Genomic DNA, 20,466 nt, shown 5'->3' on the forward strand with positions numbered 1-20,466 from the left:
AACAGTTAGAAACTTAGCATGATAATTTTGTGTGAGGGGTAGGTGACATATTGAAAGAACATTTCTAAGTTATCACTACACTGAATATCATGTGAACAAAGAAGAAGGCAGCCAAGCACAGGCTGTACTATCACCATTAATATTTGGGTGTAGGGGAATCAGCAAACATCCATCAAAAAAGTAAAAAGGAAGAGGCAACTATATATCACGTTCTTCTGAACAGACACTGCAGAACATACTGAGAGGGAAAGGGTTCAACAGCTGTAAAATTTTGGTAGTCTTCAGATAAACTTGCAGGTTCAGCTCAAGGGACCAGGAAAATGTGGTACTGGGTTGGAACAGAATATAAATTTAGATATATTGTATCATTATTAAGAGTTCCCCGGTTAAAAGCAATAGAACCTCACTGAGATTAGAGTCATTAATTAATATAGATCCACCACACTATGAGCTGAATAATTTCTTTCATGGGAATAAAACAAAAGTGAGAGATATTATTTAAATTGGTGTAGAGCCCAGATTGTGCTATGTGCTTTTCAAATATAGAAGATGACAAAGTCCCTGCTTCCAGTAAGAACAGCCTGAAAAGACGAGGACAAAAGGTGTGACTAAGGGGTACAACACATAAGCAAAGCAATCAGGATGATGATAGGTCACATATTACTGGTACATTTTAATCTTTTTTTTTTTTTTTTTTTTTTAAATTGAGAACACATGATTCCCTTCCCCATTCCCTCCACACAACTCAGCCCTCATCTTCCTCCCACACCAACTCTCAGCTTGTGTCCCTACACCCTCCCCCTCCCAACAGATGAAGAGTTTACTTGTACAATAAACAAATGAACAGAGAAATGGATGAATTAATCAGCTTGTTTCTTCTTTGTGTTGCAGAACAAGTGAGCCTTCACATATCTGAATAAGAGAATCATGGCTTTGTGGCCCTGCTGAAGGAGGTCATTCCGTCATGGGGAGGAGGGATAGCTCAGTGGTTTGAGCATTGGCCCAAACCCAGGGTTGTGAGTTCAATCCTTGAGGAGGCCATTTAGGGATCTGGGGCAAAAATCTGTTAGGGGATTGGTCCTGCTTTGAGCAGGGGGTTGGACTAGACGACCTCCTGAGGCCCCTTCCAACCCTGATATTAACATTTAACTGGTTAAAATTTTTAAATAACTATTTACTCACACATCTCCACATTTGATACGTATTAAGTGAGCAAAACTGACATGTGTATTCACTCTATTATAATAAGGAATATATGGATCTAAAGGTTTTATGTTATGATTTGGGCCACTATTTCGGTTGTGTATATAACATGGAGTGCTGGAAGGAGCTCAGAAAATTAGCCAGAGCTGCTGCAGTTCCTACTACTGGTCTCCAGGGTTTGCTATTGTGTTCAGCAGGCTACTTACAGTTCTGGGGCGGGGTTGGGGGGGGGGGTGCACAAGGGAGAGAACCATGGAGTTAAGACAGGCTGAACAGCAGCTCTGCACTTCACGATGCTTTGCTAAGGGTATCCATAAAGACAGAAATCCCAGGGAACTGGAGAAAGAGACAAAATCCCATGGGTGCAACTCCTTTTCCACTTCCCCTGCCAGAAATAGCAGGGCATAAAAGGCAGTCTCTCCCCTGCACAGGACTGCTGGCACTTGCCAGAAGGCGCAGTTGGGATCTGCCAGGATGGGAAAGGGAAACAGAAAAGAAATCCAAGGGCTGGAGTCTGCTGGGGGGGATATAGAACACAGTGAGGTGGTGGAATGTCACTTCATCCAGGGAAAGAAGGGACAGGGCTACTCTCCCAAGGCCCATTTTTGAGTATGTATTTGTGGGTTTCTTTTCATGTTTTATTTTCATCCTAAACAGTCCCACACACAAATGAGGTAGAAAAAAGCCAGAACTTCCCCATCTCCCCCCCAAAGTGGAATTTTAAAAGTCTAAATGTTGGCAATAATGAGAATATTTAATATTAAATGTATTTGAGGCCTGAAATAGGATATTTGACTTTTTTCTACCTATTTACATGGATACATATTCTGATTTCTAGCATTAAAACACAGAAGCCAAACACAGAAGAGATCTATTATTTTACCCATCTCTTTGTCAAGGGAGGATTTAGTCTCTACAATATTTTGTATCTTAAAATTTTGTGCCAACTTACCTCTCTTTACTATAAACACACACAATATATACATTTAAAAGGTATATATTTTTAAGACTATGTATTGTAAGTATAAAAGGCACATTCCTAATATATCAATATATTTTGTAGTGGTCATTACTGAAAAATATGTTACGAAGGCTATTATAAACACATACATACCACAGGCTGTTTGGTTATGTCCACCAAGTCCTTAATGTTGTAATACTGGTGTTTTTCAAAGGCAGAAAAAAGCATGTCCAACACTTGCTGCTTATCAGCCCGAGCTCGTTTTCCATCTTCTTTTTTCTTTTTTTCATACTCAATCTATGAATTAAAATACCTTTTTTAAAAAAGATGTACATGCAACCAGGGCCAGCTCCAGGGCTTTTGCCACTCCAAGCAGCAAAAAAGAAAAAAGAAGCTGCGATCACGATCTGCAGCTTTACTGCTGCTGCTTCAGTCTTCGGCGGCAGTTCAGCGGCTGGTCCTTCGCTCCGAGAGAGTGAGGGACCTGCCACTGCTTTGCCGCCAAAGACCTGGACGTGCCGCCCCTCACCGTTGGCCGCCTCAAGCAGCCACTTGCTGGGCTGGTGCCTGGAGCCGGCCCTGCACGCAACACATTCTCTGGGTATTTCTCTGAACAGAGTACTACTGTATTTAATAATAATAAAACATTCTGCAGCTACATCCTGCTTTTCCTCTCCAAAAAAATCAACATGTGGAATGATCAATCAATCTTTAGTACCTCTATAACACGCATAAATAATAACCCCACTTCACAAATAAAGGAACAGACACAAAGAGATTAAGTGACTCGTCCAAAGCTAGAGAGAGTTCACATCCCAGTGTCAGAACAGCAATATGAATTCAGAAGTTCGCAGTGTACACCTCTTGACACAGTCAACTTATTTTCATTCTCTGATGCATTTCGGTGATTTATTACACTATAATTATTCTGAAAGCCTGTTTCTTAAATTTGAGAAATCTTCAAAATAGTAGCAAGTCTGCAACATTTGCAAACTGCACCAGTCAATAAAGTGGGTAATAAAATACCATCTTGATTGCCAAGACCTACAGCAGAACAGCTGGACTCCACAGAAACTACAGAATGAGAAAAAAAATCCTGGCAGTCTACTTTTTTGTTTTTGTTTTAAACAGTACACTGAGACATTTGTATCCAAAGCACTCCACTGAAAATCCAACAGGCAATGAGCTAGGACCTCCTGCAAATACTGAAGAGATATTATGGCTTTCCAACATCTTATAATCCTCAGACTACATGGTGAATTTAATTTCATTCTGTCTAGTACTACCATAGCACTGTCCCACACAAGTAGATTTTTACGTTAGAAGAAAGCAAGCACGATAAAATTAGACACAGTCCAGCTACAAACTCATCTGCAAACAATTACAGGTATCTTCAATTAGGTAATGACAGAACCAAGTGTGGATCCTTTAACTATAAAGCTAACAGAATTAGGGACCCATTAGTTTGATGGAAACTTGTTACGTTGATAGAGAATGTAGAGTTACAGAAGTTTTGTTGTAAGCAGTTTACTCCTTTAACGAGTGGCTTGGGTATCATGAGTAGAATATTTGGAGTCAGTGCTTCCTCCTCCCTCCGAATTTTGCAAACAGCTTCCCCACTAGGGTGACCAGACAGCAAGTGTGAAAAATCAAGACAAGGGGTGAGGGGTAATAGGAGCCTATATACGAAAAATATCCTTAAATCGGGACTGTCCCTATATAATCTGGACTGTCCCTATAAAATAGGGACATCTGGCCACCCTATTCCCCACCAACGCAATCAACCAGCTCTGGACTGCACACATTTCTGTGGTGATGCAGGAACCAGAATGGAACTGAGTAAGATTTGCAGGTTACATTTGTACCATAGAGAAACACTATGTACCTGAGTCCAGGCAGACAGTACAACTGTATATTGAGGAAGGAAAACACAATTTTGGGGCCATTGTCGTGGTGCCTAACATGAAGGGTGGGAATATCTGAGCTGAATGGCCCTTTACTATCTGAGGTGGAGAGTGGAAGAGAAACAGTAAAAGTGCCTGTTGTTTTTGCTAGAAGTATCACAATGTGCTATACTTACTGTCTTACGACTGGAAAGTTCTCTGCATGTCACTGTGGAGGGAACTCTCTTAGAGTCTCAGTCTGCAAAGTCTTAACATTGTGTTTAATGTTCAGCCAGGGTAGGGTTGGACTTCTTAATTTCCTGGGGTTGGGGCAGGGGAAGGTGGGTATACTGAGCACCTAACTTCTTCCCATTGAACTGTGTCTCTCAAGCTCACTTCCCAAATTACTATTGTTGTGCTTTAGGTCGACTGAGCATTATGCACTTGATGCAGAAACACTTGGTGTTGGCAGATCAGACTTTTAAAATGTATTTAATTGTGTACCCATAACAGTCCCTTCTGGTCTTAAAACTCTATGAATCTGCCACATCCTATCTGAGCCTGATAATCTTATTGTCATGTATACCTATATAATCTGTATCATAGGAGCACCAGAAGGTACCTGTCATGAATGGAGTCCCATCATGTTAGGTGCTGTACACACACTTAGGAAGACAGATCCCACCCTGAGGAACAGTGAAATGGCTTGTTTGTTTTTTCTGTAGTGACCACTTATGATTAGTATTCTCTGGAAAGGACTCTTTTCTCATATCAGTTGAGCTAGTATCAAAGGAGAAGATGGCTATCACATAAATAATCGTCTGCTGAAAGTAAGACAGACATGAAGTGAAGCCACACTATTTTAAAAGGTAAAGCCATTGATCTGATGACAATGTTCTATTAGTGATTTTATTTGTGTCATAACTCTCCTACTCAGATCTGAACCTTAGAGTTCAGAACATGAGAAGCTAGCATGAAACCTCCAAACTTAATTACCAGCTTGGATCTGATATCGCTGCCACCAGCCAGAAAATTCCAGGGTCTGGCTCACTCTGGTCTCCCCCAAACCTTCCCTGGGAGACCCCAAGACTCAGATGTCCTGAGTCTCACTACCAAGGGAAATAACCCACTTCCCTTCCCCCTCTTTACCTCCTCCCAGATTTTCCCGACCTGGGTACTCTAGGATATTCCCTGCTTCAAGTCCTTGAAACACAAGTACCGAGAGATCAAATCTCTCCCTCCCCTCCCCCAGAGAGTATGCAAAGTCAGGCTTAGTAAATCTAACACAAAGAGATTTTCCCCCTCCCGTCGTTTCTTAGCCTTAACCAGTGAAAAAACTCAAACAGGTCTTAAAAAGAAAGCTTTATATAAAGAGAAAGAAAAAGACATAAAAATGGTCTCTGTATCAAGGTGACAATATATAGGGTCAATTGCTTAAAAGAAAAAAATGAATAAACAGCCTTATCCAAAAAGAATACAATTTAAAACATTCCAGCAACTACACACATGTAAATACAAAAAAACAATATAAACCTATTGTCTTACTATCCTTGTACTTACAACTTGGAAACAGAAGAATAGAAACTTGGAGATACAGAGATCACTCCCAGAGCTGAGAGGGTCACCGAACCGAGACAAAGAACAAAGGACTCACACCCAAAACTTCCCTCCACCCAGATTTGAAAAAGTCTTGTTTCCTGATTGGTCCTCTGGTCAGGTGTTTGCAGGTCACTGTTGGTTAACCCTTTATAGGTGAAAGAGACATTAACCCTTAGCTATGTGTTTATGACAATTTGTATTTTGACAAATAACTGACATAAATTAATGTGTTTGGTCTGCAGGAGGTTGTTGCTGTAAAGTGGCAATTGCTCATTGTCCCATTACTTGATAGGTAAAAAGACCTATCCATGGATTTCCTTAACTCTAGCTATAAAATGAAAAGGAGAGCTTCTGGTTTTCTTTTTTTTTAATCTTTATATGTTATCAGCCAATTCTGTTCTCCGTTACACCAGTGCAGGTCTGGAATAATGAGACTGGCTTCCACGGAGTTATTCCAGATTGGCATGTTTGCAAGTAAGAGCAGACTTTGGCATTCTGCAACGAATCTCTTTTTGGTGTTTCTGAAGTGTCCATTATTATTGTGATATCTAAGTGCTGTAATAATACTTTGTGCATATAACACTTTCCATCTGAGGAACTCAAATAGCTTTATAAACATTAATGAATAACATCCCTATAATTATTAGTAATAATAAATATATGAAGTAAGGAAGAATCATCCTGATTTTACATGGGGGGAAACCAAGAGAGAGAGATTCACTGGCCTGCCCAAAGTCAGTGTCATGTCCCGTAGTGACAACATAATATGGAGGGAGATGGGAGCGGGGAGGAAGAAACAGAAGAGAGAGGAATCAAACATATCTTTAAAATCAGTTTAACTTACTATAGAACTACAAACAATATAAAGCTCCTGTTGGAAATTACTGTCTCTCAGTTTGGTTTCTGAAAATATCTTCCCTTTGGCTGTTTCACGCTCAAGTACATCGATTGTACTGAGGGACTCTTTAAAAACAGCCTTGAATAAAAACCTTCTCCATTGAAATTTAAAGTATCTTTTGCAGAAAGTATGGCCAGAAAGACTAGTTTAATATGCTTATACATTCAAAAATTCAGGAAGTGGGCTAAAGGATGAATGAGTATTGGTCCCTCTGGGCAACAAGAATCTTCTTCATTAATTCAAAACAAAACAACAAAAAACGTTGAATGACCAGCTTTGCTTAGGACAAGGTCAGTCTTTAGGTAGATGGTCTCTTACTTACATAAACATCAGTGATCAGTGAGACTGGAGCTGAAAAATGTGTTAGCTATTGGTCACTTTGGCCTTTTACCTTATTTACTGCAATGTAAATAAAAATGCAGCTGACTCACCCTTCCCTGTCCATTGGGGACGTGGGGGATGGAGAGGGGGAAGCCATTAATCACCTCTCAATGCTGCTGTGAAAGTTTACGAGGCCAGTTACTAACATTGGCATTACTGTAGTGCCCAGAGGGATCTCCTAATCCTGTCAATAACTTGTAATTATTTCCAAGCATATAGCTGATAAGTAGACTGTTCGGCAAGAACAGAAAAATGAATGGGACTTCTTTTATAAGAGAGTGATAACTTTGTGTTGAGGGACTCAAGGACTGGCACTGTCCTCTACTGGGAGAGGGGGTTTTCCAGCAAAAGTAGCCACAGCAGAATCAACTTTGTGAAAGGCAGCTCACTTCTTGCTTTCTCAAACAGCACCTTGCTAATCTTGGAGGAATCAACTAGGAGGCTGAAATGAAAACTGGTAACATCAATTAACTTCTGACAGCAGGATGCAGTTGGATAGCAGCACTACATTATAACTCAACATGTATGAAAAGCACCTCTAGCTCTTTGGAGGGATGCAATTCAGTGATGTTCCATCATAAGATAGGAAAGTCCTTCAAGACCAAAATGCCTCGACTGATAAGGAACTGTCTCTTGAAGGGAGTCCTCAGGGAAGTCAGGTCCATGTGGCATTTGGCAAATGGGGACAAATGCAGAATAGTTGTAGAGGCCCAGGCCTTTAGCCTATAAATATATCTGAAGTGAGTTTTCATATGATACACCCATAATATATAAGTTATCATAAGAAGAGACACATGGACCGGATCAACAGAAATTTAACAGGTGGACCCAAAGAGGTTTTAAGTGTAAGCACTTTCTGAAGCTAGGAGGAGCAGAGGTGGGATTATCCGGTCATGCTATGGCTGCCACAAAGGCTTCTGATATTAGAAAAGCCAGGTCCAGTAGGAAGGAGAAAGGAAGAGGATAGCTCCAATTGTGGCTCTTTTAAGGTCCTGGGATCCTACATAATAGAAATAAGAGAAAGACTTGTTGAACGTCTCTGGGTAAGGATAAAAGGGGTAGAAAACATGGGTGATGTCATGATAGGGGTCTACTACAGACCACCTAACTAAGAAGAGGTGGATTAGGTTTTTTAAACAATATCCAAAGCACAGGACTTGGTGGTGATGGGGGACTTCAACTACCCAGACATGTGTTGAGAATATAACACAGCAGGGCACAGATTATCCAACGAATTCTTGGAATGTATTGGAGACAATTTTTTATTTCAGATGGTTGAGAAAGCTACTGGGGGAGGATGGTCTAGATTTGATTTTGATAAATAGGGAGGAACTGGTTGAGAATTTGAAAGTGGAAGGCAACTTGGATGTTTACCACTACAAAAAGTTTTTTTTTCTCTCCTGCTGGTAAAGCTCATACCTTAACTGATCACTCTTGCTAGTGTGTGTATGGTAACACCCATTGTTCCATGTTCTCTGTGTGTGTGTGTGTGTGTGTGTGTGTGTGTGTGTGTGTGTGTGTGTATCACTTCCTACTGTATTTTCCACAACATGCATCCGATGAAGTGGGCTGTAGCCCACGAAAGCTTATGCTCAAATAAATTTGTTAGTCTTTAAGGTGCCACAAGTGCTCCTGTTCTTTTTGCGGATACAGACTAACATGGCTGCTACTCTTCGACAAGTTAGATGTCTTCAAATCACCACGGCCTGATGAAATGCATCCTGAAATATGCAAGGAGCTGACTGAGGTGATATCTGAGCCATTAGCAATTATCTTTGAAAAGTCATGGAAGACTGGAGACATTCCAGAAGACTGGAAAAGGACAAATAAGGACCGGGGAATTTCAGACCACTCAGTTCAACTTCTGTACCCAGAAAGATAATGGAGCAAATAATTAAGCAATCAATTTGCAAATACCTAGAAGGTAATAAGATGATAAACAACAGTCAGCATGGATTTGTCAAGAACAAAATGTGTCAAACCAACCTGACAGCTTTCTTTGACAGGGTAACAAGCCTTGTGGATAGGGGGAAGCGGTAGATGTGGTATATCTTGACTTTAGTAACGCTTTTGATAATGTCTTCCATGACCATCTCATAAACAAACTAGGAAAATACAACCTAGAATGGAGCTACCATACGGTGGGTGCATAACTGGTTGGAAAATCATTCCTAGAGAGTAGTTATCAGAGGTTCACAGTCATGCTGGAAGGGCATAATGAGTGGGGTCCCGTAGTGATCAGTTCTGGGTCTGATTCTGTTCAATATCTTCATCAATGATTTAGATCAGGGATTGGAAACCTTTTGCAGGTGGCCCACCAGGGTAAGTACCCTGGTAGGCCAGGATGGTTTGTTTACCTGCTGCGTCCACAGGTTCTGCTGATCGCGACTCCCACTGGCCGCGGTTTGCCTTCTCAGGCCAAAAGGGGCTATAGGAAGCAGTGCGGCTTGAGGAATGTGCTGGCTGCCGCTTCCTGCCGCCCCCATTGGCCTGGAGTGGCGAACTGAGGCCAGTGGGAGCCACGATCGGCCGAACCTGCGGACGTGGCAGGTAAACAAACCTGCCTGGCCCACCAGGATGCTTACCCTGGTGGGCCGCGTGTCAAAGGTTGCAGATCCATGATTTAGAAAATGGCATAGAGAGTACACTTGTAAATTTTGCGGACGATACCAAGCTGGGAAGGATTGCAAGTGCTTTGGAGGATAGGATTAAAATAAATGAGCTGGATAAACTAGAGAAATGGTCTGAAGTAAATAGGATGAAATTCAATAAAGAAAAATGCAAAGTACTCCACTTCGGAAGGAACAATCAGTTGCACACATACAAAATGGGAAATGACTGCCTAGGAAGGAGTACTGCGGAAAAGGATCTGGGAGTCATAGTGGATTCACAAGCTAAGTATGAGTCAACAGTGTAATGCTGTGGCAAAAAAAGCAAAGATTATTCTGGGATGGATTAGTAGGAGTATTGTAAGCAAGATACGAGAACTAAGTCTTCCGCTCTACTCCACACTGATTAGGTCTCAACTAGAGTATTGTGTCCAGTTCCGGGCACCATATTTCAGGAAAGATGTGAGGAAAATGGAAAAAGTCCAGAGAAGAGCAACAAAAATGATTAAAGGTCTAGAAAACATGATCTATGAGGTTTGTTTAGTCTGGAGAAGAGAAGAAAGAAGGGACATGATAACAGTTTTCAAGTACATAAAAGGTTTTTACAAGGAGGAGGGAGAAAAATTGTTCTTCTTAACCTCTGAGGATAGGACAAGAAGCAATGGCTTAAATTGAATCAAGGCAGGCTTAGGTTGGACGTTAGGAAAAGCTTCCTAACTGTCAGAGTGGTTAATCACTGGAATAAATTGCCTAGGGAGGTTGTGGAATCTCCATCATTGGGATTTTTAAGAGCAGGTTGGACAAACACCTGTCAGGGATGGTCTAGATAATATTTAGTCCTGCTCTGAGTGCAGGGGACTGGACTAGATAACTTCTCGCGGTCTCTTCCAGTTTTATGATTCTATGATAATCTGATCTCTCTTCCGTGGCAAAAGTCCATTATCCTTTGCCTGCTTTTGAGTTTGGTGACTTCAATAACTCAAAAACATAATTGTTGAGATTTTGGGCATGAAAGGTGGAGAGAGCCTGTCACTCCAGGTTGAATGATTTTTCCAGAAGAGTAACACTGACTTGATTTCCTAAAATCCTTTTAGGAATTTTCTGTTCCTATCAATCACTCAAGAACCAAACCAAACCAAACGACACCCTGAGGTGGAAGGTCAAACTAAAGTGAGAGAAAAAAACAGTTTAAGGGATTTTTTGAAGCAAAAATATGAGCTAAATCCTCCTGCCTTTCATTCAGCATCCTTGTACCTGAACAAGTGAGATTTAGAGAAAACTTGTTTAGAGACTGATTATCTTCACTTGGAGAAACAACCTGTTAAAATTTGACACTGTCAAGCAAAAATGCTTACTCTCTAAAATGGAGACTTTCTACACAGAGGAGGAAATCAAGTGATCTTGCACCACATTATTATGAGGAGATCCTCAAAACAATCCCCACTGCTGTTAGCCTTTTATGGGACTATTTTATCAAAGGTTCTCACATACTGCAATATCTAATTTTTGACCCCAAGAAAATGTTATGGAACAGTATGCATTTTGTTTTTTAACTGAGCTGAAATACTGCTATTTTATTATCTGCTAAATGGCAATGGACAACATTTCTGTTTCTCTGCTACTTTGCAATTTTATAGGCTAATTAATTTCTTCCCATTGGGAGCTTTCATTTTGCATTCTCTTGATTATCTAAGCCACAGACAAGTGCTCTCTATAAAAATGAAGCTTGAGTACTCTAGAATTCATAAATCATTAATCCCATACACCAATTCACACACAAAAGTGATTATCACTCCTCACTTCTTAGCAAAGATTACTCTAGGAGTGAGGTCTTGTATTGTTAAAACTTCATTATTTTGTTGGAAACATTCAGTTATTTTCAATCAGTATCTCAGTCATGTTAATTAGCGATGCTCAAAATTAGCTTAAAACTTCAGCAACAGCTCCCACTGCACTGTAGGAGCACCAAAAGCAGTGTGAATATTGAGATTTTTAAAAAATATAGTATTGCTGTAGCATTCTCTCCACAGCTGTGAGGACTGACACGACAGTTCTTATAAAGTTACAATGCCTCACTTTAACTTTATTCATCTTTTGTAACAAGATACATCCTGCAAGAGAACCAAAACAGTTTGTGTGTGTAGCATGATATATATAGACACTGTATAAGCTAAATTAATATTTTCTTAAATTAAAAAAGCCAAAATATTAAAATATATTTGGATATCATAAGGGTGTAGTTTTGGGATTGGATGGTAAGCACTGAAGTTGCTGTTTTATCCCCTGCAATTCTTTGTACAAGATCAATTTTTCTTTGTTTACCTTCACAGTGCATCGCTAGTCTTACTGGAAGGTTGCCAAGATTCCCTATTTGAAGGTGTCATTAATACAGACATGTATTATATTTCTTCAGCAGATGGTTAATACAAAGACGAAGAAAAAGACGTGATAGGTGAAAGTAAAGTTTTCTCTTAAAAAAACATTTGAAAGAAGCTTTAAAAAAGTTCTGTATTCTTTTCAAAACTCCTTTTTTTAAAATGAGGAACTATTCTGTAGTCAGTGAAACACCCCGACATTTATCATTTCAGCCTGCAAAGACACCACTCTAGCAAACAAATAAATGCAATTAATTTAACAATGAAATTCACAGTCCAACTCAAAACTGATTTCTTGGTCTGCCTGGTATTCTGAAGAACAACCTAATGTGCATTTGCTGAAGAGATTTCACACTGTGTGTTGAAGTAAGGTCTTGTCTACACCCTAAGCTTTTTCTGAAAATTGTTCTACTCTTTCAGCAACAGTAGCACCATCAGTGTAAGACATGGTACTAGCAACTTCTGCTGTTTCAACCATATAGTCTAGCCATGCTGTAAGCAGGGTTACATAGCATGGTGGTAAAAATCTATGAGATCAGCCTATATTTAGTACTCTCACTGTTAGCACAGTGGAGTTTTACCAATACTATACCACAGGTGGGAGAGTTTCAGACATCCTCAATGTAAATGCAGCCAAAATGAATGAGGTTGAGTCAACCTGGAGGACATGCATAAGCAGAGAAATGGAAGTGGTAGGCTTTGTGCTGAGAGACTGGGAAGGTTATAGGGTCAGACTGGGTAAGCAAAGCCCATGCCAACAACGGACGAAAAGAGGTCTCCACAGGAGAATGCAGCAGCAAATAGGAGCAGTCACAGGGAAAGAGAGGCTGGTGACAGGAAGGGCTTGCAGCTGATTTGAAAGAGGAGAGAGAAGCTACTAAAGGAAAGGAGCTGACAGGTAAGGGAAGAGAGTGGTAAACAGTGATGGATGCTGGAAATGGGGAGTGATGGCAGTACAAGGGGAAGCAACGGTCTTAGAAAAATGGTGAAGGGCTTTGGGGGCTCAAGTCTTTCAGCCTGACTGGAAGTTCTTCATTATCTGAGGGCTAGGGCATGTCTACGTATGTGGGACAGGTGTCTGGGACTGGTAATAATATGGATGAATACCCTTTAAAGAAAAAAACACTGTTTACTGCTAATGTTCTCTAAACACAATTTAATTCCCTACCACTATATTTTGTATTGTAAAGTGCTGTTTTCACACATTTATAAGGGCTTGAAATTAATGTGGTCTGTTAGTCTGCAGAACCACCTAAATGGAGTACAAATCCCTAACATATTGTCTGAAGCTTACATAAATAGTAAGTACTTCAGAAAATTTCTCAACAAGGAAGTGGTGATATTTATTAAGCCAACATCAAGATGTTTACAGCTAGATGGTGACTAGCCCTGTATGGGTGCATATTTAGAGGGGAATAGAGACAAGATATTTTCTCACCACTTTGCTCAGTGACACTAGCCTCTCTAAATAGGAGAGGGGATAAGAGCAAACTGGGCTCTTGTTGCGGGAAGAGCATGCAGCACCTTCTGAAAGGATGTATCTAGGACTGCCACGGCCCATGCTACAACATTAGAGACAATGCCTCTGAAATGTTCTTTCTGTGTTTTTAATATAGTGCCCATCATCATAGTTTCTTATGGCTGAACAAAATTAAGAAGCCCTAAACCAAGGGCTTTTCATTCTGTTTCTATGAGGGAAACAAATGTCTTGAAACCCCATCACTGCAGGCAATAAGTTACATGCTATGATCTCACTCTTAGGGCTCAGGCCTTGCAAAATCATATTAAAGTCAGTCAGATTTCAGGCTTGACTTATTGACCAATATTGCTGCAAAAACATCTGACAAACAATACAAGTCTTACTCCTAACAAGGCCACAGTGAGCTCCATACATAGCTGTCATGGTACAATTCCCCACTCTGAACCTTAGCGTCCAAAAGATGGCGTACCAGCATGAATTCCTCTAAGCTCAATACCAGCTAAGAACCTGTAGCACTGCCACCAACCAGGAATTCCAGTGCCTGGTATACTCTGGTCCCCCCCAAACCTTGCCCGGGGACCCCCAAGACCCAGACGCTCTGGATCTTAACACAAGGAAAGTAAACCCTTTCCCTCACTGTTGCCTCTCCCAGGCTTCACCTCCCTGGGTAACCCTGGAAGATCACTGTGGGATTCAAACTCCTTGAATCACAAAACAGAGAGGACAATTCACCTTCCTCCCTCCTTCTCTTTCCCCCTCCCAGACTCTTCTTGAGAGAAAGTAATCCTGGCACAGAGAGAAATCAGCCTCTCTCTCCCTCTTCCCTCCTTTCTCCCCACCAATAACCTGGTGAATCCAGACCCAGTACCCTGGGGTCTCACCAGAATAAAAAAAAAACAATCAGGTTCTTAAACAAGAAAAGCATTTAATTAAAGAAAGAAAAAAACAGTAAAAATTATCTTTGTAAATTAAAAAAAAATGGAATAGGTACAGGGTCTTTCAGCTATAGACACTGGGAACACACTCCCAGCCTAAGTATACAAGTACAAATTAAAATCTTTTCAGCAAAACAACAATTTGAACTCCTTTCAGCCAAATACACATTTGAACTCCTTCCACCAAATACACATTTGCAAATAAAGAAAACAACCATAAGCCTAACTCGCTTTATCTACCTAGTACTCACTAGTCTGAACTTATAAGAGCCTGTATTTGGAGAGATTGGAGAGAAACCTGGTTGCACATCTGATCACTCTGGGCCCCCAGAGTGAACAACAACCAAAACTAACAGCACAGCACAAAAACTTCCATCCCTCAAGATTTGAAAGTATCCTGTCCTCTGATTGGTCCTCTGGTCAGGTGACAGCCAGGCTCACTGTTCTTGTTAACCCTTTCCAGGCAAAGAGATATAAAGCACTTTTGTTCTATTAACTCTTACTTATCTGTTTATGACAACAGCAATATCTGCAGCATTCAGTTTAAGACTTCAAGAGACGTGGGAAATTGAAAATAAATACTATATAACACATTCTTCCATATATTAGGAGTTTATCACTTTTGTTGTGGTACAAATGGTTGAAGATTATTTGGTAAAGTTAATGATTTTGCACTGCTCAGTAAAGTAATAACTTTTTAAAAAATTAACTCAGAGGTGAAGTCTCATTTATTGACTGCATTATCATCCAACAGGTATTATTCTGTTTATTTGCATTGTTAAAACAAACTGAAAATGATGTAGACACACTTAGTGGAGCCTAGAGAGCTTTGTTAGCATATGATAAAAGACAGTTAAGCAACAGAAGTTTCATAGCCGTGAGAACATTGTTATAATACTACAGGCATGCATTCACAAATATATAAGGAGAAATTCCCTTCCCCAAAGAACTAAAACTCTAAGTTACAATTACCAGTTACAATAACGTTACAATTACAATATTCTAGTGAGAAGGCTAGGTTTAATTTCATTTTGGGAGAGAAGGAATCTCTTCCCCTCCATTCTCATACTGATGGATGAGGAATGTCATTAAAAAAAACGAAGAAAAGAGATTGCCCACCTCCAGTTCTTCTTCCTACCCTTTCCTTCTGTACCTCCCATCATGGGGCAGGGGAAGGCGAAGAGGTGGAGTCATACTCACATCCCACTTACTATGCACCTTCCCGTCAGTAGCTCCACCCCTTTCATTTGTCCCATTCCTTTCATTTTTGCCCTTCCTGGGAGTCTCCCTCTTCCGTGGTAGAGGTTTTCCCTTCTTCCCCCTTCCCAGATTACTTCATATTTTTCCTGTCCCTTGGTAACTGCTGCCCTTATTAGAGCAGTGTGGTATAACTGAGAATATTGGGATGAGCTTAAGAAAATAATTTCATCCTGAAAAAGTCAGGAAAAATTTAATTGTGAGATCTTTTAAGAGAAATGGGAGAAGACTCACCATTTGGGACATCTAAACCTAGATTCCACGGACTGGAGAAGTCACTGTAGAAAACAGTCCTTCACTGGCATTTGGTGGGGAATGAAGGAGGGATGATATGATGCAAGTGATCTATTTTAATAGGCTTTTTCCATCAGAAGTTCTACAACTAACCATACTGGATACCTACTGTATGTCTTTTGGATGTTTATATCAACATGACCAGCTGCAAGCTGCTAACCATGTTAAAATTTGGGTACTCCCATATTACAACCACGTTCTCATTAGGGGTACATCTACAAAGCAACTAGACATGGGCAAGCCAACTCGGGTTCATGGGGCTTGGACTATGGTGCTGTTTCATTGCTGGGTAGAGGTCTGGGCTTGGGCTGGAGCCTGGGCTCTAGGACCCTGTGAGGTGGGAGAGTTCCAGAGCTCAGGCTCCAGCCTATGGGCGGTGGGTAGGGGAGGCTGCCCGGCGAGGCCACGCCCACACTGCAACTCCAGGGCCCTGCTTCCCAGGGTTGCAGCAGTGCCACGTGCTCTCCCTCCTGGTACGCTGGGGAGGCTGCAGCGGTGCTGCTGTGCGCTATCCCTCCTGGCGCTCCGAGGCTGGGGGAGGCTGCGGGCACTAGACAGCCTGGTGCGGGGACCGGCAGCCACGGTGGGAAGGATCTGGGTTCCAGGGGCACGGAAGGGGCAGGACCTTGGGTGGAAGGGGCGGGAATCTGAGGGCTAGCCGCCCCCAGCCAGTGGCTCACACGGAGCCCACGCTCCAGCCCGGGCCCAGAAGTCTACATAGCAATGAAACAGTACCTGAGCCCAAGCCCCAGGAGCCCAAGTCAGCTGGCATGGGTCAGCCATGAGATTTTCTTTGCTGTGTAGACATATCCTAGGAGATCTAGTAACAGGCTGGGGGAACAACTGTGTTACAAGACTATTAAAAGTTGTTGCATCAATAGCATCATGACTGTAGTCTATAACTAGACTAAAACTTTAGGGCTTGTCTACACACAAAAGTTATACTGCTTTAACTACAGTGGTACAGTCAAAGTAGTATAACCCCCTAATATGGTGTTTTGTTCTCTGATTAAAATAGGACCATATAGATCATTGCTGCAACCACTGTTATATATTTGCAACAAATCTTGTACAAAATGTAGCACCTAAGATGTCTATGGAAAGGTTATGATTTGCTGAATATAATTATGTTATTTGTATGCACGTATCATTTTTGTATTTGAAGTTATGAGTACTGGCTCTATACCTGTATTTCAAATGTTTGCTTCTGGGGTAATGCCCACAAGGTAGTTAGCTAGCACATCTTGGAGGAACTATTCAAACTGAGTGGCCCATCAAAAGGACACTTAGCTCACAATGGACCATGGGAGATGACCATCTAAACTGAACAGACTTTCCTGTGAACATTCCATCTGAAGTATAGGTAATGGCTTCCTGCTATGACTAAGTGAAATTGGGCATGGACATGTGAATTGCCCATGTGACTCCAAACTCCCATCTTTTACCTGTAGTTTTCCATTAGCTGTGTTGAGGGCTTTGTTTGAAACAACTGGTTTCCTTCCACATGGCAAAAGCTATAAAAGGCCCTGGAAATCCCTCCATTTTGCCTCTTTCCTGGTCCAGCCTCTTTCATGCTCAAACCTCTGGACTATGGATTTATATTATTGGGAGCATTCTAATCAAAGGACTGAGGTTCTTCCAATGATTTAGAAGCAGCCAGAGACTTAACAAGCCAGCAGTTTATTCCATCACTGCTACAAGCCTGAACCAAGAACTTTGCAATTATTGTATGTATTTGATTCCTTTAACCAATTTTAACTTTCACCTTTCTTTCTTCTTATAAATAAACCTTTAGATTTTAGATACTAAAGGATTGGCATCAGTGTGATTTTTGGGTAAGATCTGAGTTGTTTATTGACCTGGGTGTGTGGCTGGTTCTTTGGGATCAGAAGAACCTTTTATTTGATGAGACTGGTTGTAAAGAACCACTCATCTTTTAATCCAGGGTTTTGGGGGGTCATACAAGGACTGAAATATTTAAGGAAACCGTTTACCTGATTTCTTGTTAGCCAGTGTGGTGAGACAGAAGTTTACTGTTGTTGCTTATTTCAGTATTGGAAGAGGAATAAATTATACCAGGATAAGGCACATGCATGCTGGTATAACTGCATCTACACTAAAGAGTTTACCAGTATAACTACTTTGGTAAAAAGGTCACATTCCTAACTGGAATATTGGTATGAAATCTGTGTGTACATCAGTCCTTAGACTATAGCTACTATAAAAGCAGTGTGCTCTGAGAAAGGAATGATTATTTTGTGACCTGTTAGAATAAGCTGTCTACATTATAGGAACTACAGTGGCATAGCTACAGCACCATAGCTATGCTGCACTAATCCCATAGTGTAGACGCAGCCCATAGTGACAGAAGGGGGTTTTCTATCACCGTAGGTAGTTCACCTCCCTGAGTGGCAGTAGATAGGTCGATATAAGTATTCTTCCATTGACCTAGCTGCATTTCCATGGGTTACGTTGGCATAGCTATGCCACAAAGGGAAGTGAGTTTTTCTTACTCAGAGAAATGCAGCTACATCAATCTAAATTTTAAGTGTAGACCAGGTCTTAAATTGAATTGTAGTCTAAAATAATGGCTGTGTACCATGCGTGTTATCATTTTTTTTATGTAAATAAAATCTTAACCAGAAGTACAAAAGAGCAAATGACTCATACAGTGACTAATTCTTAGTGTGATTTAATTTTAACAATGTTCCTTGCATTCAACATCTAAGTTGCTTATTATACATGCACACATACACATTGCACAAAAAGGATCTTTTAAGACGGAGGGCATTATAGCTTGTATTCACACCAGATGACACTGACCTGCAATCTGGATGTAATATTTTTAGAGTAATTGACACAGAAAATAGGTACTATCAAGGAATAATGATGCAAAGCTTTACCAGTTGTTTCCCGTCATTCAGGAAACTCGCTGCAAAGGCTTGGAAGTTAAAGATACTTCCTTAGCCTTTCATATCTGCAGAATACATTATTCATGACCCAAAAGTGGAATGTACCATCTCATGGTACAGTGTCTCTGCCCTTAAGGCTACGAAATAGAATTTCAGACATGACTAAAGATGAGAGGTAATAAAAACAGCAGAAAGAGGTTGTGAAAGGAAAAACAGGAAGGACAGTTCCACTATGCCTCTGCCATGCAACAAAGAGGAATTAGAATCAGCAGTTCTTAGCCACTGGATTGGCGCTGGACTCCAGAGAGAAGGAAGTTATCCAGGAAACAAAACATAGGCAGAATCTTTATACCATAGAAATAAGAGATTTTCAAAGGTGAAGATTTTTGATACGAAAAAAGGCCACAGAAAGCCTGGACCCACAGGGGAGTCATTATATAGAACAACTATATTCCTTAGAGACTTGCAGTGATTAAGATTAGCAGGGAAAAAGATTAAAGTAACTTACATTATACTGATGATTAGCCACAGGTTTATAATTGGTTGTTACAGCTTTGTCCAATTGCTGTGATAGTCTTACAGGTTTAGAAGATTCTTCTATCTGTAGCCTTCAATAGAGAAAGAGTATAACTATTAAGAACTTCACAATACACACACCACTACTGAATTTATTCTAAGAATCAACAAGTATGGACCAACTCTAATCAAAAGTGAATTGCAAAGAAAAGTAGTATTTGTACACTCTTCCCCGTTTCATATTTATAATTGGGTTTTTTTTAATACAGCAAATATACTATAACACCAGATTAATCATAAATCTTTTTCTTTTTTAAATCAGGTCTTGTCTATCCTATTTTTGCTCAAGAACCCTATGGACTATTAGGAAATCTTGGAAGTACGCCATCAGGAGATAATGAAAGCAATTGAGTGGGGATGGTCAGATTTATTAACCATAATTTAACTCAAAAGCATGATAAACTCTTGACAGAAAAAGTTTTGTTAAAGATTCAAATCCACACCTATAGTTCATTCAGTGGAAGGCTGTGGAAAACATTCACTTCAGCTATGCAGTCCTCCAAATGTCCCTAGTATTTTAAAGATAAATATAAAAACATGCAGAAGAGACTTTTCAGACCTTCATCTTGCATGATAAAGAAGCAATGAAGAGCACAATTTTTTTTTGCATGTCACTTATAAAAGCATGAATGCAGGGATAAAGTTATCCAAGTTTGGAACAACATATGATTAGTCAGCATGCTAAGATATATAACAAAAGTGACCACAAAGCTATCTCTTAGTCCAAAGTCACTGTACATCAATTTTTGAATATCTAGTCTAAGGTTCAGATTTACACAATTTTTGCTAATTCCATCACACTAAAAGGATAAAGGAATTGTTGTGTTGGGCCAGATCCAGCCCTCAATCTCGTTCAGTATTACTGGCATAAACAATTGCTTCAAAGGAAGGTGCAAGAAACTCTGCAGTAGAAAGTTATAGGATAACTTGCCCCGAGAGAAAATTTAAATTAATTTCTGTTTGATGTCACCACTTAAATAAAATGAAAACTTCCAACCAGTGAAGTATTTTTCCCCTAAAGGCACACTTTACAGATACAAATATCAATTTTTAATCATACATGATCCAAGTATTGTATAATGGTAAGCGAACAATGAAGTCAG

The 20,466-nt window shown here is 40.4% G+C and overlaps 1 protein-coding gene across 3 annotated transcripts in view; it reads right to left on the reverse strand.

The window, feature by feature from the left end:
- GTF2F2 (general transcription factor IIF subunit 2) overlaps window positions 1–20,466 on the reverse strand; it is a 167,957-nt gene that overhangs the window by 16,374 nt on the left and 131,117 nt on the right. For all 3 annotated transcript variants that reach the window (XM_030565513.1, XM_030565504.1, XM_030565495.1), the window contains 2 exons: window positions 19,296–19,395; window positions 2,318–2,461 (listed from right to left, as the gene is read on the reverse strand). In XM_030565513.1, the coding sequence (XP_030421373.1) occupies window positions 2,318–2,461; window positions 19,296–19,395 (244 nt within the window). The remainder of the gene's footprint in view (window positions 1–2,317; window positions 2,462–19,295; window positions 19,396–20,466) is intronic.

The sequence above is a fragment of the Gopherus evgoodei genome, chromosome 1, assembly GCF_007399415.2.
Source record: "Gopherus evgoodei ecotype Sinaloan lineage chromosome 1, rGopEvg1_v1.p, whole genome shotgun sequence".
In the NCBI taxonomy this organism is placed as follows: Eukaryota; Metazoa; Chordata; order Testudines; family Testudinidae; genus Gopherus; species Gopherus evgoodei.